This window comes from Triturus cristatus, chromosome 2_1 (assembly GCF_964204655.1).
Source record: "Triturus cristatus chromosome 2_1, aTriCri1.1, whole genome shotgun sequence".
Classification (NCBI taxonomy): Eukaryota; Metazoa; Chordata; class Amphibia; order Caudata; family Salamandridae; genus Triturus; species Triturus cristatus.
In genome coordinates, this window is record NC_140581.1 from 465251936 (window position 1) to 465272540 (window position 20605).

A 20605-nucleotide genomic window follows, 5' to 3' on the forward strand; every position below is an offset into this window, starting at 1 on the left:
GAGGGTGCTCTACCCTTCTTTCCCTGAGGAGCCGCCACAAATGCAAGCATTGCAATTGGTGTTGACCACGCCATCTGCCACAAAACTGGTGTCGAGACTTTATAGTAAGTTGCAAGAAGATATTGCGTACAATACGCAGGCATCATTGGACAAATGGAACAGTGCGTTAGAGGACAACTTGACACTGGAGGAATGGGAGGTGACCTGTTCATTAACTGAAATGCTGACACCTAATGGAAATTTAAGAATGCTACATTACAAATATTTGCACCAGACCTATTACACACCGGCTAGGCTTTGCAAGTATGGTTTAAGGGAGGACTCGCGCTGCCGCAGGTGTGGGGAGGAGGGGGTGGACTTCTGCCATCTGGCCTGGAGGTGCGCAGGGGTGGCGGATTATTGGGTAAAAGTGACGGACATGTTGGGAGAAATGATGGGAACGAAATTGGGTTGCTCGGAAAAGATTTGTTTGCTGGGGATAGTGCCTGGTCTGAGAGGTATGAAACGTAAATTTGCTGTGATTGCGCTTCTGATGGCCAAACGGCGTGTATCGCTCTGCTGGAACAGTAGGATTGCTCCATCTATTCAGCTATGGCTCAAAGATCTAACTTACTGTAAGGACACACTCAAAACTTATGAGGAAGAGCTTCCAGGAGGGTCGAGACCACGTGATTACTGGATGTACCTAATTGACTATTTACAAATGCATCAAAATGAGTGATAATGTTGGAAGACGGAGGGAGGGGATGGCTGCTTAATACCATAAAGATACTACCTGAGGGGAGCTGGGGAGGTCCTAGAGACCGAATGATATTGTACCACGACCTAATTGTTTTGGTTTTGTATGTTGAAATGTTGATTGCATTTCCAAAATGTGAATAAAAAAAATAAAAAAATAAAAAAATAAAAATAGGCTCGATAACTCAGATATAGACATCAATAAGGTTCTTGCAATGTCAACACAACTATTACTTTCCACTAATCTGAGGTCCCAACTCTACAAAACTATCTATAATCTTTATTTCACTCCAGCCAAGCTATTCACATGGGGGAAAAGAACCAATGATCAATGTCCAAGGTGCAATTGTGGACCCGCAACGTTAACCCACATGTTTTATTATTGTGCTAAGCTGACATTATTAAAAAAAATGATCTGGGAATTTTGGGAGGCGATCTTTGGGCATAAATTGCCCGAGTCCCCTACGATTTGCTTGCTTGGATATGATTGTACGCTAAAATTGAACTCCAACGAGGAAGCTATCCTTTTCATCGGAACTGCGATATATAGAATTATTCTTGCTGCTCTATGGAAAAATTGTGATGCCCCTAGTTTCCAAATGTGGCTCTCTAGATTTCTGTCTGTGTATAATTACGAGCTTGCAATATATGCAACTAGGGGCCCTAAGTCCAAAAGAAAAGGAGATAAGATTTGGTCCCCCGTCACTTTATGGTGCATCGCAGCTGTCCCAAATTAATTTATAAACCCTTGGTACTAAGTTTCTCACAATGCAACAGTTTCTATTGTCTATTTTGGATTATATACGAATTCTTATGCTCCCATTTTTCACTTCGATTGTACCGGCATTGATGTAAGATAGGCTTCCTATCTCTTTTTTCTTTTTTTTTCCTTTCGCTATTGATGATCTCATTGTCTGTGATTTTTTTGGAGTTGTCTAATAAAAATAAAAAAAAAAAAAAAAAAAAAAATGGCAAGACCAATGGTACTTACAGCTCACCGGTACATCGATGGGCAATTGTGCCGCACCGGCATATGCCAATATCTTCATGGAAAAATTTGAAACTGAAAATATACTGAACAACAACACATGGCAAGAACATATCATCATTTTTCTCAGGTATATTGACGATATCTTTTTCATTTGGAAAGGATCACACTCTGAACGCATGTCAGCACTCAATACCTTGAACACCATCAATGAAAGAATTCAATTCACGTTTGAAATGCAAGAGTATACAGCCACATTTCTTGACGTCAAAATCAGTCGCATCAAAAACAAACTAGAAACCACCATACACCACAAAAAAACTGACCGTAACAACCTGTTACACTTTAACAGCTTTCATCAATCAGCACTTAAAAACCATCTACCATACTCACAACTACTCCGTGTGAAACGGATTGTATCACAGCCTGACATTTGCACCCAAGAAATGGAAAAGATGCTTAATAAGTTTTCTCAAAGAGGCTATCCACAACAGGTTTTAACACAAGCCATACAACGTTGCTCCACAATCTCCCGAACTCAACTCTTAACCAAATCGGTCAAACCCATCAGCCAACGATCAGTTGTGGTATCAAAATTTTCCACCATGAGTAATCATTACAAAAGATCAATCCTAAGGCATTGGCCAATATTGGCCATAGAACCGGACTTCAGAGGGTTATTCAAAGACAAACCCATTTTTGCTTTCAGAAGAGGAAAAAATCTCAAAGAAATCCTCACTCAACCCATTGACATACCCTCATCTACGACATACAAAGGAACCAGACCTTGCTACAATTGTAGCAACTGCAACAATGTGATTACCGGTCCCTCCATCAACCATCCTATGAAGGGTCATAAAATCAACCTCAAAGTTAATGCCACATGCAACACCATTAATGTCATCTATCTTCTCAAATGTCCTTGTGGATTTGTGTATGTTGGTAAAACTGAAAGAAAAGTGAAGACTAGAATTCTAGAGCATAAGAGCAACATCCAAACCAACAACACAAAATCTACCATAGCCGCACATTTTACCGAATTCCATCACAACATCAGTCAACTCAAATTCATGGTACTCGAAACCGTGGAACCCAAAGAAGGAAGAGACATCCACAATCTGCTTTTCCAAAGGGAAAACCACTGGATCAAACTGTTGAACTCAATGAAGCCGAACGGACTCAATGATCGCATGGAATTTTTTATGTTATTTGTGATTCTTTCACTCTTAGCTTCTTATGTTACTACATTGTCCGAGGCCTTTTTGCTCACAGTTACGTTTCATTCTTGGCTTAATTATTTTCACTTTATTTTTACTGTTTATTCATCAACTTATCCTTTTTCATTCTCTACATTTGTTTTACTCTTTTCTCATCATTTTCATTTAATTATATTCATCACCATCTCAACCATACTGTTTTCGTCACTCTTTTTGCTAATTTCGTCATTTCAATATGGCGCCCGTACCTATTTGTCGACATCAGCCCTCTTTTTATGTTTACTTGTCATGTTACTAAAACCACCCCGAATGCGCGTTTCTGCGTTCGCTTTAACGTTAACCACGAGATAGTCGGAGCACTATGGAAGCACATCGCGTTTCGTAAGTTTCTTTTCACTTTCTTATTTCAGCCGTTATATTTTGTTTTAAATCCACGTTATTCTTAATGCATCAGCGCACTGGAACACTCTGTGCTCGAGCACCACATCTTCAACTAAGATATTCGAACCGGCACAACCGTTTGCGCATGATTTTCTTCTTTTTGCTTAGAACATTGTTTTTACCTATTATCATTAACGAACTCACTATTATGATTATATTTTATCGAGTCACGTTTTCACCCATTATCACTTACGATTTCACCCGGTCACGTTGTTAATTTCGGTTTACCTTTCACACCGTTATATTCACGGACTAACCGGACTTTGCAGTTTTGACTAGTAGACGCTTTGTTATTTCTCACCTTGCATGTTGGACTAATACATCTAAGCCATACATCTGAGCACTTCATCATTTTCAGTCTATTGATGCATAGATAGTAATATTCTTGTCAGTTGACTTCCTGACTCTTGCGTTTTATTATACTTTATAGATATGGCCCCTGACGAAGGTCCGTTTGGGACCGAAATGCATTGGGCCAATCTCCGCAGTGATTAACATTTGGATACAAATGGATGATTGTTTACTGATATGATTCACTAAATATCGACTTAAACATCCAATCAAAGTTTGTTGTATCTTATTCTTTCAAAATTCACGAACACTGAGTGTTAAAAACTCATCAACCCCTGTTCCAGGGGCTTCGAGCTGTGCGCAGGGGGACGTCTCCTACCTTCAGGATACGCTTTGTTGGTTATTTGCTTTGACACTCTGGATCAGAGAGTGATACCCCAGCAGCACGCCACAACCTTACAAACTGTTCCAATTTTATGTTGTGCACTTATCTATATCTTGTTCTTACAATTATTATGTTCGCCAGGGAGCAATCGGAAAGAACTGTGAAATTGTCTGGTTAAGGTGGCAAAGTTATGCACCCTAGAAGAAGACCACAATGTGCAAATTAGCAACCAGTGGGGGACAGGTGAACTTTTGTGGTCTGAAGTCACCCCCCAGCTCCCGTGGCATAGAGCTCGTTTGGGGGAGGCGATGGAGTCTGCGCGCAGGAGGATCATCTGCGCTATGCGTAAATTCACTGAGCAGAGGGGATTTGGCTTCATTAGACATGGGTGCTTCACGCCAAATCCACAGGGTGTCTCGAGGACGATGGGATACATCTCTCCAGAATAGGCATGGACTTGCTCCTCCTGGACCTAGGTGAGGCCGTGGAAATAGCGGGATGTAAGTAGGAGCGCCGGCCTTGGTGGGGGGCCCAGGCTGCGACAGTCGCCACACCCAGGGCTGTGGCGGAGTTACATGGCGATCCAGAGGCGGAAAGGTACTCAGGGATACTCTCTTCAGGAGCACAAAGGGTGCTGAGGCCGAAAATCCCCAGGAAGTCTGTGCGGTGGACCCTGGGGTGCGACAGCGCCCCATATGTCCTACGGGCAGCTGGAAACCTGTACAACATGGGGTCGCTTGAACTCTCCGCCCCTCGTAGGGGGGGTGTGAGTTATGTGGTGGGACAATGATTCACCGGAAGTGGGAGGGGCTATCCCCTCACCACAACCGCTAAGCACCGATTGGCTAAGGGCACGATGCAAGTTGGCCCATCAGGTGGTAGGCCGCGAGGGGCGGCTTGCCTTTGGATCGTCTGTAAGATAACCCACCATGTTGGCATATTTGGTATGCTAATAAACCTGCAGCAATTTTCTCCACCAAAAAATGTGTCTTGTCTGCTTATTTATGCTACCTGTATGTTGCTGCGGGAGGGCTGGTGAGTGTGGCCAATATTGGCACTATGCGGGCTGACCGACATGGTCATCGCAGGGGACCCTCATAAGAGGGCGGCCCTTTTAGTGCCACAAGATGGCACACTGAGCAGCCTAGTGTACAGAGACCCCTTAGGGATCCCGCTCATCACTTCCGGCTAGAGTGGGGTCGGGGAGAGGTATAAATTCTTCTCCCGCCCACCTGGCGGCCTATTTGTCCCCTCGCCCTGTCGCCGATTCCCTCCCTACCGCTTACCCGGCGATTCAGGGTGGGGGGGAAGGATATTCTAATCTTTTTATTTGTGTTGCAGGCGGAGTTACATGGCGATCCAGAGGCGGAAAAGTACTCAGGGATACCCTCTTCAGGAGCACAAAGGGTGCTGAGGCCGAATATCCCCAGGAAGTCTGTGCGGTGGACCCTGGGGTGCGATGGTGCCCCATATGTTCAACGGGCGGTTGGAAACCTGTACAACCGGGGGTCACTTGAACGCTCCATCCCTCGTAGGGGGGGCGTGAGTTATGTGGTGGAACAATGGTTCACCGGAAGTGGGAGGGGCTATCCCCTCACCACAACTGCTAAGCACCGATTGGCTAAGGCCACGATGCAAGTTGGCCCACCAGGTGGTAGGCCGCGAGGGGCGGCTTGCATTGGGATCGCCTGTAAGATAACCCACCATGTTGGCATATTTGGTATGCTAATAAACCTGCAGCAATTTTCTCCACCAAAAAATTTGTCTTGTCTGCTTATTTATGCTACCTGTATGTTGCTGCGGGAGGGCTGGTGAGTGTGGCCGATATTGGCACTAACAACATGATTGGTGAGAGCCGTAGGATCTGGGCTGGAGGACGTAGGTGCGCCCCTTCTGACCCCCGAACTTGGTGCTGCTGTCCCCAAGGGGTGATCTGATGGGGCCCCAAGACGGATTGAAGAAAGATACTCTCTAACGGGGGACCACAGGGGGCAGGGTGGGGGCAGGGAGGGGGGGATTGGCTGTGTCAAATGGCTCCACCCGTGAGCTGGCACCGTAGACTGATTAATCGTGTCCGTGCATTCATCAGGATATAATGCTCGAGTAGACGAGCCGGTAAAAGGGACGAGCTGTTAGAAGGGTGGGAGGGTTGTCCTATCGATGCAGCCTAGGGAGGGGGGTAAGGAGGCGCTTCCCACCTAAGCATGGACCCCGAATGAGGTAGAGTGCACCAGACACCCTAGAGCAGGTAGGGACACATCCTCTTGAAATGAATTAGGTGGGGGGCAGGCCCCTGCCTCAGGATCAGGGTCATCCAGGAGAGTCAGTAATGAGTACAGGAGCTCTTCCAACGCATGGGCAATGGGGTGTCATCTCAGGCCTTTGGTCTCGTCACACTGCAAGGCTGTGGCCGCAGAAGTTGCTCCTTTGGTCAGGGTCTGAGTCCAGGCCTCCATAGATGGGGCTAGGGGAGCTGCTACTTCATAGTGATAGAGCATTTAGCAAGGAACAGGGCAATGTCCAAGAAGCGTGTCGCTGCTTTCAATTTGTGGGGATGTTTAAAAATGCCTGGAGCTGCAACTTTCCACAAGTTGATCCCTGAAATGTCCGTGATCCCCTCTAGGAGTGACAGTAAATGGTCCCAGAAGAGACGGATCTGTCCCAAAGAATGTCTTAGTCCCTCAGCTGGGGGCATTACAGAGGGTGCATATGTCTGGGCCATACAGGACGATGCAGGCAATCCGCTGTGTACAGTGGCGGCTCCTCCACAATGGCGGGGAGCGTCGCCCCACTGGCTCAAAGCCAGCAGCTGAAAAATAAAATGAAATTTCATTATTTTATTTTTCAGTTGCTGGCTGAGCCTGCATCTGTAGGGAGGGGCGGGGCAGGGGCCATGGGTGGAGGACTGGTTGTGCACTTCTAAGTACGCATGTGTGTTTGGCCGGCCGTCCTAGGCTGGCCAAACATATGTGTGCAGTTATGTTTCTCCAACCAAGCTATATTGAACAGCCGGGTTGGAGAAACAGCATAGACTCCATGTGCCTGAGTGAGCGTTAAATCATCCCGCTCAGGCCAATCCCCATGCTGTTCTCATAGCATGAGAGCAGCATAGGGATTGCTCAGGAAGTATGTGATGCTGTCCTAGTGTCTGCTGGGACCAGGAAGAAGAGGAAGACCAAGGTACGAGGAGCGAGGCGGCCGGCAGCGTCAATTAAGTCCTTTTATATTTTTTTAATCATTATTCAACCCCCCTGTGCTCTCCCTCCCGCGCTCCCCCATGTCCCCTCCACCCTCCCCACCACTGTTTGTGGTGGCCGCCATGGCCTATGTAAGATATTGACTTGAATTAGTTTAAAGCAAGCGTTTCTGGCTATTCTAGGTTTACTTTTTTCCTGCCCACCCCTTCTTGTTTTCTTACTTTATTTTTAGGGTATGTGTAGTGGGAGTGAAACTGTGGGCTCACAGAGTGAGTCCGCTGGGGACACCGACACCCTGGCTGCTATCACCCAAGCACTGGGAGTCTACAAGTCTCCCAAAGTGTCATGGGCCAGGAATTGACTGAAATCTGGAAAATCAAGGAGCTGCAGAGGGACATATACCATGAGGTGGCTGACAAACACACCGAGATGGCCGGCATCCACACCGAGGTGCTAGCATGAACACCAACATGGCCTCCCTGGTTCGGGTGCTGCGGGAAATTAACACCATATACTGCAGGGCTTTTCCACCTATATCTACCCCTTCCGGTGGTCCAAGAACATCCAGACCATCAACATCTGCTGCAGCCAAAGGAAGAGAGGACCTGTCAGAGGAGGACATGCCTGCACGTGCCCCAGTCTCAGCAGCTCCAGGTACCCCCTCTCACATAAAGAGGGGAGGTCCACTGAAAATTCTAGGAGCTCAGGATGGCAAGACACCCACCGCCAGGAAAAAAATGTGGCCCTAATTTCATCCTGTGTGAGCTACACATTCACTTTGTGGGTTATTCTTGCCCACTTTTCCATATCTGATGGAAGAAGTATGTTGGACTTTGGACTCCTGACAATTTGGACTACTACATTGGTTTCATCCACCATGACTGAAGACTTCACTTTTTGTTTGTGCAGTGTATTTTTTTGTTAATTTCTCGATCTCATCCTTGTTCACTTCATTAAAACCACACACTAACAAATCATTGTTTCCTGTTGTAATTGTCACATATAACAATGTGAACGTACTACCATGTGAACTTTGCAATGTCAAAATTTGGGACATCTGGATGCATGGATATGTTGTATGTAAACAATCTTCAACTCCGGAACGCTACCATTTCACAACAACACTTGCATACAAGTGTCTGGTCTGATAACATCTTAATTCAATTGTCCAACTCAGAGGTTGAAATGATGTCAGAAACATAGCAAATAAGAAATGATTTATTTTTTCTGTGTCAGTGATCACATAATCAGTTGCAGACTTTCAATACACAATAGACAACAATAAATTAGGTCCATACGATCAGCTGGAGCCATATTACCTACCTAATAATAGGGATCCCACATCAAATAAACAAATAAACGGACACATGTTAGTACAACAGTTTCTGACCACAGGGCCATTTCAATCCTGTGTTGCTTGCATCTGATGAATATCACAAACAAATGTTATTGATGTGCCACAAGCACTTTGGCCTACAACGAGGAAACACATCAACAGCTACATACAGTTCATACAAAATAAAGGATTTAGCCAATGTGAAGGGAGACTACCATGAAGTGGGCCCAATCCAAAATGGTGTTGGCTCACATGATAGCACACCTATTGCAGTAAGACCATTACACCACAAAGAATAGGTCCAATGGAAGCCAGGTAACGTCCATCCTACAGCTGCGCTAGCGGTCTTGGTACCAGCCTTATACACCCAAACTCTGTGACAGACATTCCCAAGAACAATCCATGTCCACTTTGCACAGCTGAACAGCAACATACAACTGCTGATGTTACAACTCTGAAATGTCCAAATGAAGATGACATGGCGAAGGTACCTGAAACAGACCAACAGAGAGATTAGCTAAGAAACCATACATATGGCACACATCACATTGTAAACTCATAGAGAGCACAGTCCAAGACATTTACTGATGAACTAAGCTACACTTACAATACAAACACCTTTCCCCAAACATTTCCAGGCCCATATATTCCTAGTATGTAGCATTAACATCCTCTTCACAACATCACTACAAGAGTTGCAATAATAGTTGAAGTCATCACACCTCACACCATACTTACAATCAGGAGAAGTAGTTTCGGATGTGATCTTGACTCAAGTCAGCTCCTTCCTCTTCACCACTATCATCATTATCATTTGGCATTTAAGGTCCCTCACATGGTGGCTCTTCATGGCCTGCATCCTTGTGATGTAAGGGATGTTCCGTCGCAGGGTACTGTTGTGGAGCATGCAGCAGGCCACGGTGATCTTACATCTTAACGGGTGAGTAGAGGAGGGCTCCCCTGGTCTTCTCCAGACATCTGAATCTGGCTTTCAAGAGCCCAAAAGCCAGCTCCGCTGACTACCGTGTTCTTCCATGGGCCTCATTGAAGCAGACTTCCCCTGGCGTAGTAGGATTATTTTTGTCCTGATGATGACCCTGCTCTAAATGCCTATATTGAAGGGGCCCAAACGTTGCCAAATAGCGTATGTGGACTATGTTTTTAAGAATTTTGATGATGGATGTCAACACTTGTTTCACGGGTGTGACTTCAAAACATTCTATTGCCCCTATCAGCCACATGTATATATGTTGTACATAGCACAAATGCACTTTTCATTCACTCTATATCACTTTCACTGCACCGTCACTCGCTAGGAGCACCCTGTAAAAGTATATCATACTATGTGAATTAATTAATATATTCATAAATGAGATATGTATAAATAAATGCACTGAATGCATAACTGAAACGTACTCGTTTCAGAGAATTTTCTTCTCTCCTGAAAGTAACGCTATTGCCATGATAGTCAAGGGCTAAACTACCTCCATAGGGACCACTTTATTATTTAATAAGTACTCCGATTCCTCAGCGATGCCAACAACCATGGCCGGTTGAGATACACTGAGTCTCCTAAATAGAAGATAGACAGAAGTGTAACAATGAGTTACACACTTTCAGATCATACTACCTACCTAACATCACCCACACAAAGTTAGGACAGATCACACTTACCGACAAGCCAGGCCCTCTCTGGTAGTAATTGTGACATCAGCTGGGGTATGGTGCTGTTACGCAGTATCAATGTTTTAAAAGAAACAGTGGTCCTTGGAGAGAGGGAAAATACACTTGGGATAAATATAGTCCAGAATCGAAGCTATATTATATTATGGGATGTCCAGCCGGACAACCCTATTTATTTCTAGAATGTAAAAATAACAAATACAATAACATACTAATTGTGGGACACAATCCTGTATCCTTTGGGGAAAAAAAGACAATACATGTAAAACAATTACATACAAGGGGGCATTTCAGGCAAGACGTAATGAGCTTTTTTACAAATCCAATGTTAGAAGCTTTTTGAGTAACAACAGTTGCACTTTTTTAACACACTGGCTTAATGTGCAAGTTGTTAACTTGGGTCGACGACGTTTCGATCCTGTCTAAAATACTAGGATCATCATCAGGACAAGAATAATTGGCTGGCCTGAGCATAAGAAATTGCCTGTGAAGATAAAAGGAAAAGGGTAGATATGAAGAAAGAAGAGAGTTTGAATTTAAATAAAAGTAGGCATGCCGAACAGTAAGCATGCGACTGGTGATGAAAAGGCGCCAAGAGGGGAGTGCTATGAGAGGATATATCGCTAGCCTGTGATATGATTCCGTAAAATTAGAAGGAATACCATGCAGACGATGGAATGCGGGTGTGAATCAACGCACTATAGAGGGGCGTAAAGTGACCAAAATTGAGCTAAAGGCATGCTTGGAGGGCTAACAGCTGTGTCGAAATCGATGGTAATGGGGGAGTCATGCGTGGAATGAGTCATGATCGAGGGCGATGTGAGATCATTTACCAATAAAATGTGAGTACATAGAACGAGGAGAGTGAGTAACCGCGTTTTGTGTACGGGACGAAATTACTGCGGCGCGTATGTGAGAGCTGTGAACCAGTCAATGAATACCATGGGGAGCTCACCCACTGGACGCGGGAGCAGGGCCAGGTGGCCGGCTGAATTAAGCAGGGCTCAACCGGGGGCAAAGTCAGGTGTAGCTGACCTAAAAGTAAAATTAAAATTAATAAACCATGACGGAGATGGAGTGGGAAGTGATACAGAGAACACTAAGGAAATGGGTAAAGGGTACCTGTGTGAGGACAGGCAGGGAGTTCCTGTCCAAGGGTAGGGAAACCAAGGGGTTGGAAGAAGGCTCACTGGCAGTGCAGGAGAGCTAAGCCAAGCCACGGAAACCAATGCCGTAAAGGGTTAATCCAGTTGAGAGGACGGTAAGGAGGCGAGGCAAACGGGCTGCTACGGGCCGGGAGTTCCGGTCCGAGGGTAGTGGAATCCGCCGAATAATTAAGGCAGGGTGACAATGCACTAAGGATAAAGGAGACAAAAAATGATGAGCAAAATGGCGAGCAGAATCAGATCAAGACCAAAGGGGGTGAACCGCTGAAAATGGAGGAACCGCTTACCTCAGAGCTGCCTGGGACCTCCGGAGAAGGGATACGGAGTGACAGGGAAGCCGGGCGGTGCAAGGGTTTTTAAGGAATGGGCGTGCGCAATGAGTGGAAGCGTGAGAACGTCACGCCATCTTGGAACGGGTAGTGAGGACAGAGAGGAGGGACTAGGAAGTGCACAGTGCAATCGATGTGAGAATGCCGAAAGTTGCGCCATTTTGGGACGGGTTGTATAGCGAATTGACAGGTAGTGCACATTGCGATAGATGTAAAACTGCCGAAAGTAGGAAGGAAATTAAGAATAAACAGTACAAAACGAGTATAGTATTAGCTGAACATCAATAATTGCAAAACAAATAAGGTATTAACCGAACAACAATACAGACAATGGAGAAAAATAAAATGAATTGCACAAAATATACATGAGAGAATGAAATGGGCTAAACATCAATAAGAGGATGAATTAGGTGGTCAGATTGAGCTAAACAGACGCTGCGTTGATACTGTGAAAACAGAGAGGCAGTGACAAGGCGGACTGTAAGGTTCACAGTGCAAAAACCCAAAAAGGTACAGGGAAGGTTACAGGTGCCAGGGCATACCGAGGGTCAAACTGTACGGATTGAAAGTAGTCTATACAGTAACAGTATGAAAGAGACACTAAGCAATTATTTTGCACAACGGAGGAGGAACCAGACATGGCCTCTGCAGTGTGAAGGAGACAAATATCGAAGTACAGTAGATGATTAAATGAGATTAGTCCAGTCTTCAATGCGATTCAGACCATCCCTGATGCTATTGATGCGGATAATCATTTTTAGTTCCTCCTTGTTCAGGATTTTGGTGATGTCACCGCCTCTTGGCGTTTGTTTGATTGTTTTGATCACTGTCCATTTGAAGTCATCTTCTTTGTGTCCCATTTCCCAAAAATGTTCAACCATTAGGAGTTTTGCATCGTACTCGACTCCTGTGCTGGCCGATGCGCAGTTTGACCTTTTGGGTAGTCTGGCCTATGTACACTTTGTTGCAAGGACATGATATCAGGTAAATGACATTGCTAGTATTGCAATTGGAAAACGTGTTCAATTTGATAGATACATTGTTAAATACAAAATTAGTACCTTCAATGGTTGCGCTACATATATTGCAATTGCCACATTTTACATGTCCAATCAGTGGCTTTCGTCCCCAAAGTTCGTCCAAAGTGGACATTGGTCGGGGAGAAGGGAGTGCAGCTCTTACAAGATGATCCTTTAGGTTGCGGTTCTTTCGGAAGGCAAATAAGGGGCGTTCAAGTGAGAGAATACCTGCATTAATCACTGGCCAGTGATGCAGGATAGATTTGCGGATGGGGTTTGGGGCAGGGGAAAAGGTGGTTACGCAAACAATGCGGTTGGATTTGGTTTTCAATCTGGGGGATAAGAGGACTTCCCTTGGGCAGTACCATGCTCTTTTTTGCGCATTCCTCACTAATCTTTTAGGGTAGCCGCGTGCTTTGAGTTTGTTGGTAAGGGTAAATGCTTCAGCGAAGTAATCTTCCTTTTCAAAACAGTTGCGTCTAATGCGCAGGAATTGGGAGTATGGAAGAGAGTCTCTAAGGGCTCTGGGGTGATTGCTCTCATACCGGAGTAAGGTGTTCCTTTCTGTGCTTTTCCTATACAGTTTGGTAAGTAATTCTCCATTGGAGTGATATATAGTGAGGTCTAGAAAGGGAATGTGTGACCTGTGGTGTGTATTGGTGAAGGTGAGGCCAGAGCAGTTGTTGTTCAGCCTTGGGCAAATTGGGAAAGGGTGGTTTCATCTTGGTTCCAAATCAAGAAAATGTCCTCTATGTAGCGACGCCACAGGACAATAGCCGGGAGGAAAGGGTTAGTGGTGGCAAGGATTGTCCTTACTTCCAGGTAATCCATGTAGAGGATGGCCAGATTGGGCGCAAAAACTGCACCCATGGATGTACCTTTCACTTGCTGGTAAAAATCATTTTCAAAACTGAAAAAATTGCGGGTCAGGCAGAGTTCTAACAATTGAATGATGAAGAGAGTGGGGACAAAATGGGGGCGGGGTCTGGAGTCCAGGATATCGCGGATAACTAGGAGTGCCGGGATTTGTGGAATGTTAGTGTAGAGTGATTCTACATCCATGGTGCAGAGGAGATTATGTTCAGGGTGGAAGGGGTGATGTTCAATGAGATTGATCATCGCCATACTGTCTCTGACGTAACAGTGTGTTACGGGGACGAATTCTTTGATGAAATGGTCGATCTATTGACCTAATGGCTCAAGGATAGACCCACAGCCAGAAACTATGGGGCGTCCGGGTGGGTTAGTCTGACTTTTGTGAACTTTGGGGAGAGTATATATGACCGGAGTACGGGGAGATTTGACGTTAAGGAAAAGAAATTCCTTCTGACTTAGAAATCCTTCCATTTTGGCATCAGTAGTTATTTGTAAAATATGTGTCTGAAGTTCTTTTGTGGGATTAGGTGGTAGTCTGCAGTAATGGTCTGTGTTAGATAGTTGGCGTTGAATTTCTGCCTTATACATGGCCTTTTCTTGAAGAACTATCCCACCACCTTTGTCTGCTGATTTGATGACTAACGAGTCGTTATCTTTCAAGGAAGTAATGGCTTTCTTCTCTTGTAGGGTAATGTTGTAAGGAATGAAGCGTTTTTTGGTTTCCAAGGCAGCTAAATCACTGAGGACTAATTTCTCAAACGTGGTGATCTCACTTGGGATCATACTGGATGACGGTGAGAAGCTGGATGGAGGTCTGAAGGGAGTGTGTGCGATCTGAGGGGGAGACGGATTCAAGAGGAAAAATGCATGTAGACGTAAGCGTCTAAAAAATCCAAGAAGTTCAGTGTGGAGTTCTAAAAAATTGGGATGTGTAGTAGGAATAAAGGATAATCCCTTGCTGAGTAGAGAAAGCTCAGAGTCTGAGAGTAAATGGTGTGAAAGATTGAAGATGGGTATATTTTGGTGTTGGTCTGTGGTTACCATTGGTAAAACTTTTGACGAGTTTGGCGTTCACCCGGTGGGTTGTACCATCTTTGAGGTTGTTTGACACGACCACGTTTTGGTGGTTCGTTGTGTCCTCTGCCCAAAAAATTACTGTTTTGGCCTGAGTAAGTAGCACCAGGGGGACAAGTGGAGGTGCTGGTTCCCTCACCTGTGTCAGAGTTATCTGAAGATTCAGCCGAGGTATCGGAAAATCCCACTAGATTGTTACGTCTATTATACCTGCCCCACGGTCTACTGTTTTGCGGGTTAGAGTAAACCGTCTGTGAGTAGCAATCCTTCTGTAAATATGGGTAGGTACGTTCGATATTGTATGTTCTAATATCTTTACGAACCTTCACAGATTTTTTGTTTTGCTCTATTCAGTCGAACTCGTCAACAGTTTTTTGTATTTGTTCAAGTAATTTTTTACTGTCAGCTATTGGGCAGGATTCTTTAATCTGTTTTTCTATCTCTAGGATTTCCTCTGCAAGTTTTTTAAGGGCTTCTGCAGCCGTGTCGATACCTAAAACTAACCAATGTCGTGAACAGGTAGTACCGATATAGCTAAAACTGTTAATATATTTGGGGTTGTCCGTGAATATTCCTGGGATGTTTCGTACTTGTAGCCCTGTGGGAATTGTCTCTGCTTTAAGATATTCTGTTAACATGCGGATCATGAGCTGCAGGCGCACTTGTTTCTTTTTGCACTTTTCTAGTTGTTCAGCTGAAGAAATGTTAGCAGAGGAGGGTGAGTCTGCAGAGTCAGTGAAAAGGGAAGGGCCCTCACAAATCTTCTTGATATATTCGTCAGAGTATAAGGGCGCGTGATCAGACATAACAGAACTATAAGGGGGGGGTGAGAAGGGGAAACAGGAGGAAGGAACCCACTTACTAGTAAGGGGATAGGTATCCAAACCCTTGCAATCCAGCGATTGCGCTTAACATATTTGAAAAGACACAAGGGGACCCAAAAGGTAATCAAGGACCTTGGGTAATTATGTTTTAAAAGAAACAGTGGTCCTTGGAGAGAGGGAAAATACACTTGGGATAAATATAGTCCAGAATCGAAGCTATATTATATTATGGGATGTCCAGCCGGACAACCCTATTTATTTCTAGAATGTAAAAATAACAAATACAATAACATACTAATTGTGGGACACAATCCTGTATCCTTTGGGGAAAATAAGACAATACATGTAAAACAATTACATACAAGGGGGCATTTCAGGCAAGACGTAATGAGCTTTTGTACAAATCCAATGTTAGAAGCTTTTTGAGTAACAACAGTTGCACTTTTTTAACACACTGGCTTAATGTGCAAGTTGTTAACTTGGGTCGACGACGTTTCGATCCTGTCTAAAATACTAGGATCATCATCAGGACAAGAATAATTGGCTGGCCTGAGCATAAGAAATTGCCTGTGAAGATAAAAGGAAAAGGGTAGATATGAAGAAAGAAGAGAGTTTGAATTTAGATAAAAGTAGGCATGCCGAACAGTAAGCATGCGACTGGTGATGAAAAGGCGCCAAGAGGGGAGTGCTATGAGAGGATATATCGCTAGCCTGTGATATGATTCCGTAAAATTAGAAGGAATACCATGCAGACGATGGAATGCGGGTGTGAATCAACGCACTATAGAGGGGCGTAAAGTGACCAAAATTGAGCTAAAGGCATGCTTGGAGGGCTAACAGCTGTGTCGAAATCGATGGTAATGGAGGAGTCATGCGTGGAATGAGTCATGATCGAGGGTGATGTGAGATCATTTACCAATAAAATGTGAGTACATAGAACGAGGAGAGTGAGTAACCGCGTTTTGTGTACGGGCTGAAATTACTGCGGCGCGTATGTGAGAGCTGTGAACCAGTCAATGAATACCATGGGGAGCTCACCCACTGGACGCGGGAGCAGGGCCAGGTGGCCGGCTGAATTAAGCAGGGCTCAACCGGGGGCAAAGTCAGGTGTAGCTGACCTAACCGCAGTATCAAGGCATCATTGGCAGATCCTGGTAACTAGGCACAGACGTTTGAGATGTAGAAATCCGCCAAGCAGACAACTTGTACATTGATAGAATGATAGTACTTCCTGTTGCGGTACATTTGTTCCCTGGTATGCGGTGGTACTAAGGTACTATGTGTGCCATCAATGGATTGAATCACATGTGGGATTTGACCATCAGCATAGAAAACTACCTTCACATTGTCTAAATCCTCATGTCTGGAGAACTAGATGTAGCTGGTCATGTGTCTCAAAAGTGCTGCTATCAGCTCTTGGAGTACCCAACTGAACATAGGCTGTGGCATTCCACCTGAAATCGTGACAATGAATTGAAATGAGCCTGTGGCCAAAAAAATGCAAAACAGACATGAGTTTAGTAAGTGGTGGGATTGATGTAGGATTATTGATGTGAGGTAGGAGGTCAGGCTCCAACTGATGACATAAATCCAGGATTGTTTGACGATTCAAACTCAACTTCTGGATGACATGTCACTCTTCCAGGGTCTGGAGGTTTGGAAATGGGTGGTACACTGCAGCCTGGCATCTCATCCCTCTCCCCGGGTACCTATGTAAGGAGTAACACAAAAATGTAGCTTGGTCACAGTGTGCAGAGTAACATATGTGAAGAGTAAGGCAAAAGGCATGTGTCTGAACATTGATGCTTCATGAAGCATTACACATTGTACATCGTCATTGTCAAACCTTGAACATCCACCAGTCATCCCCAATGTGGCCTTCACAGGTCTGTAAAAGAACTGTGCACCTCATCAATTCAGAAAATGTAAATTGCCACTATAGTGAGGGTAGAATAACATTTCATGTGCAATACTGCCAACTGCAGTGTACAGTGTGCTGAGCACATTTATCCTTTGTGCACAGTAATGTACTACACAGATGAAGTTTTGTACTGGATATGACATGGGAATGGAACATTTCAAATGTAAACATGTTTGCCCTCATTGGTAGTGGTGGTGACACACTTAACTGTCACCAATACAGTTTTCTCAAACTCTAACATGGCGAATGCCTGACCTTGCTAATAGGACATGTTGAACATACGCTGCCAGCGGTAGTTGACCGCACGGTGGGCTGTGGCATGCATGGGAGACACAGCCATAGGCTAATGTTGGGGATAGTGATGGTTGCGGTCCAATGGCTGTGGGTGCCAATCCTAATGACTGCTTACATGGCGGAAAAATTTCTCACTTGCCTCCTGACACTGTTACTATCAACACCCCCTCCATTTTAGCTGCTGTTTGCCACCTCTGGGACCAATCATGGCATGCACTACAGGGGAGATGGCCCGTCCCTTCACTCCAGAGGAGCTGAATGCCCTGGTGGATGAGGTACTTCCCCTGTATTCTCAGCTCTATGGCTCACCAGAGGAATAGGTAAGTTTCTCAAATACATATTTAACTCTATTTCTCTTCTCCCTTTCTATTCCCGTGGGCTACAATGTACCCCTGAGAGTCAGAGTGTAATCATTATGTTGGTTGCATACATTGTGAGGCTCCTGTATAGGGCACACATGTAATGGGTTATGGGTCCCTAGACTTTGTGGAGCGAAGGCCATCATTGGAATGTGTGATAAGGGTGATTTCTACTTGTCTTACATTCATATCTCTAGGCAGGGTTCACGCTCATAGTAGCTACAATTAGTTCTCAAATCACATCAAGGTATATGTGCATTGTCATGTATAGGCTTCACACCATGAGCCATGTCTGTATACTGTTATAAGCATTTGAGGATGATGTTAGCCAAGTGTACCATCCCACTGATCACGTAACCAACATCAGACTTTCTGAAACAGTTGTCTGGGAGATAGCTATACCTCACAGATCCCTTCAGAGTGCCACATAACTGTATGTTCCCATATGAAATGGACAGAAGAATTGGTGGAAATCTGATGTTCATGGGGGATAAGTAACCTCAGCCTGCGGAGAGCAAGACCTGACTGTGGCAGGAGAACTGATGCATGAGTAATGTCCCTATCGACCTGCTGATCCGTCGATTTCCCCAGAAAGAGTTGTCTGTACCATTAGTAGCCCTTATAGCTGTTACATGGATATTATGAGGCATGGTGACTGAAGTGATTCCCTGACTTGATACTTCTTTTCATTGATTCACAGTGTCAATGTGTGTCTGTCACTAAAGACTGTTCCCTTACACAGGTCTGTTGACACTTTTCAAATAGTGTTGCTGCCACTGTACAGGCGTGTTGCACATCTGTGGCATGAACAGTGTAGATAGTGGGTTACTTTTGAATAGATTTAAGAAATGTGAATCATCTGCTTGGCTACAATATTCCCTATCACGCTACACATACAGTAGTATGTTGATTGTCATCCCTGTTATAGTCCCACATATGGCAAAAGGGGTGTCCTGTGATGGCAGTAGTAACAACACAAACCCAATATGACTTACTAGGATATTCATATAAGTAGTCCATTTGTACACACAGGTCCCACAGAGATAGTTCTGAGTGTCACACATACCAGCCCTTACCGTGTGAGCTTAGTCTTAGGATGTTGTGTGTACTATGGTACATGCCTCTATGGACCATATGCATCAATGCAATGGGCCTAGCAGTATAGGTGTCTGGACTGTCATGCACAGGTAGTTTACCCTTCACAAGGGCCAAATGGTGCGCTGTGTGTCATGGTACATCACATCAAATTCCATGTAGGATGGCCGTGGCCTACATGTTGTTAGTGGGCAGCCTCAGTCAGTGTAGGTCATGACCAGGGTTGAGGTTAGTTATCAGATGATAACAAAAGTGGGCATCCATGCTTTAGTTGTGCTTAGCATGTGACATTGACACATGTATTGTGTTGACTCTTGATGCATGTTTGTGCTAGGTGTAAAAAAATGTGTATCAACCATACAGATATCTTTAAACTTCCAGTTATAACCTGTTTCTATATTTATAGCATCCATGCAGGTCAATGCTCATCAGAAGAGGCCATTTGGAGAGTCATTACCCGGAAAGTGTGGACTCTGTGGGTCTTCAACCGGCATAGTGCCCACTGCAGAATGAGGTGGAAGGACCTGCGGCGCTGGACCCGGAAGATCACAGAGGTCCAGCTGGGAATATCCTCCCAATGTGGAAGGAACGCGCACCAGACCCTGACCCCCCTGATGGCCCACATACTGGCGGTGGCCTATCCAGACCTTGATGAGCAGTTGAGGGCCCAACAGCAGCTACATGGGGGTGAGTCCTGGCCTGAGTCATATATATCACATTGCCAACTTTGAGTGTCACAGACAGGCATTTCACCAACCATATTGGTAGTAGCCCATGTGCCACATACAAGATGAGTCATTGTTAGTCTAAGTTTGGTAGTAGATGCTTGTTGCTGTGCAGTGGCTATTGCCTTTCTGACCTGGAACACAGCAGAGTCTCGTCCACATCCAATTCTCTCCTTTTGAGCAGACACCTGGCTGAATGAAGTGAGTATTCATCTCAGTAAATATGGGTGACAATTGTGTAAGGAGTGATGTTCCCTCACCACTGTCTCTCATTCAATGGTGGCCCTATTGAATGTAACATGACACAGAGGTCACAGTACAAGCAGTGACTGTACAACAGTTCCCATTGGTAAGTACTGGTTATACAGTGAAATCAGGGTGCAAACATCACTGGTGCCATCAGCATTAGTTCCTACATATTGGCCAGTGTTCATTTGCCAGTTGATGTTTCATCTGCAATAGTGTTTCAAAACACTCATCCACTGGCTGGTAACATGCATGAGGAAGTGAAATTCAGAACTGTGTAGATCATATGCCAGTGTCTACACTGATCCTTAGAAGGCAATCTGAGTGTGCAATGCCAAAAAACGGTGTTATGCCTTGCCCATTTGCACTCTAGTGATCCCACATCTTCATGTCATAGATGT

General features: G+C 44.8%; 1 protein-coding gene across 1 annotated transcript in view; it reads left to right on the forward strand.

Moving 5' to 3' along the window:
- Window positions 1-20605, forward strand: part of LOC146865484 (uncharacterized) — a 218692-nt gene that overhangs the window by 197018 nt on the left and 1069 nt on the right. Inside the window, exons 3-4 of the mRNA XM_085632287.1 lie at window positions 17958-18099; window positions 19640-19920. Of these exons, the coding sequence (XP_085488413.1) occupies window positions 18038-18099; window positions 19640-19920 (343 nt within the window). The 5' untranslated portion in view covers window positions 17958-18037. The remainder of the gene's footprint in view (window positions 1-17957; window positions 18100-19639; window positions 19921-20605) is intronic.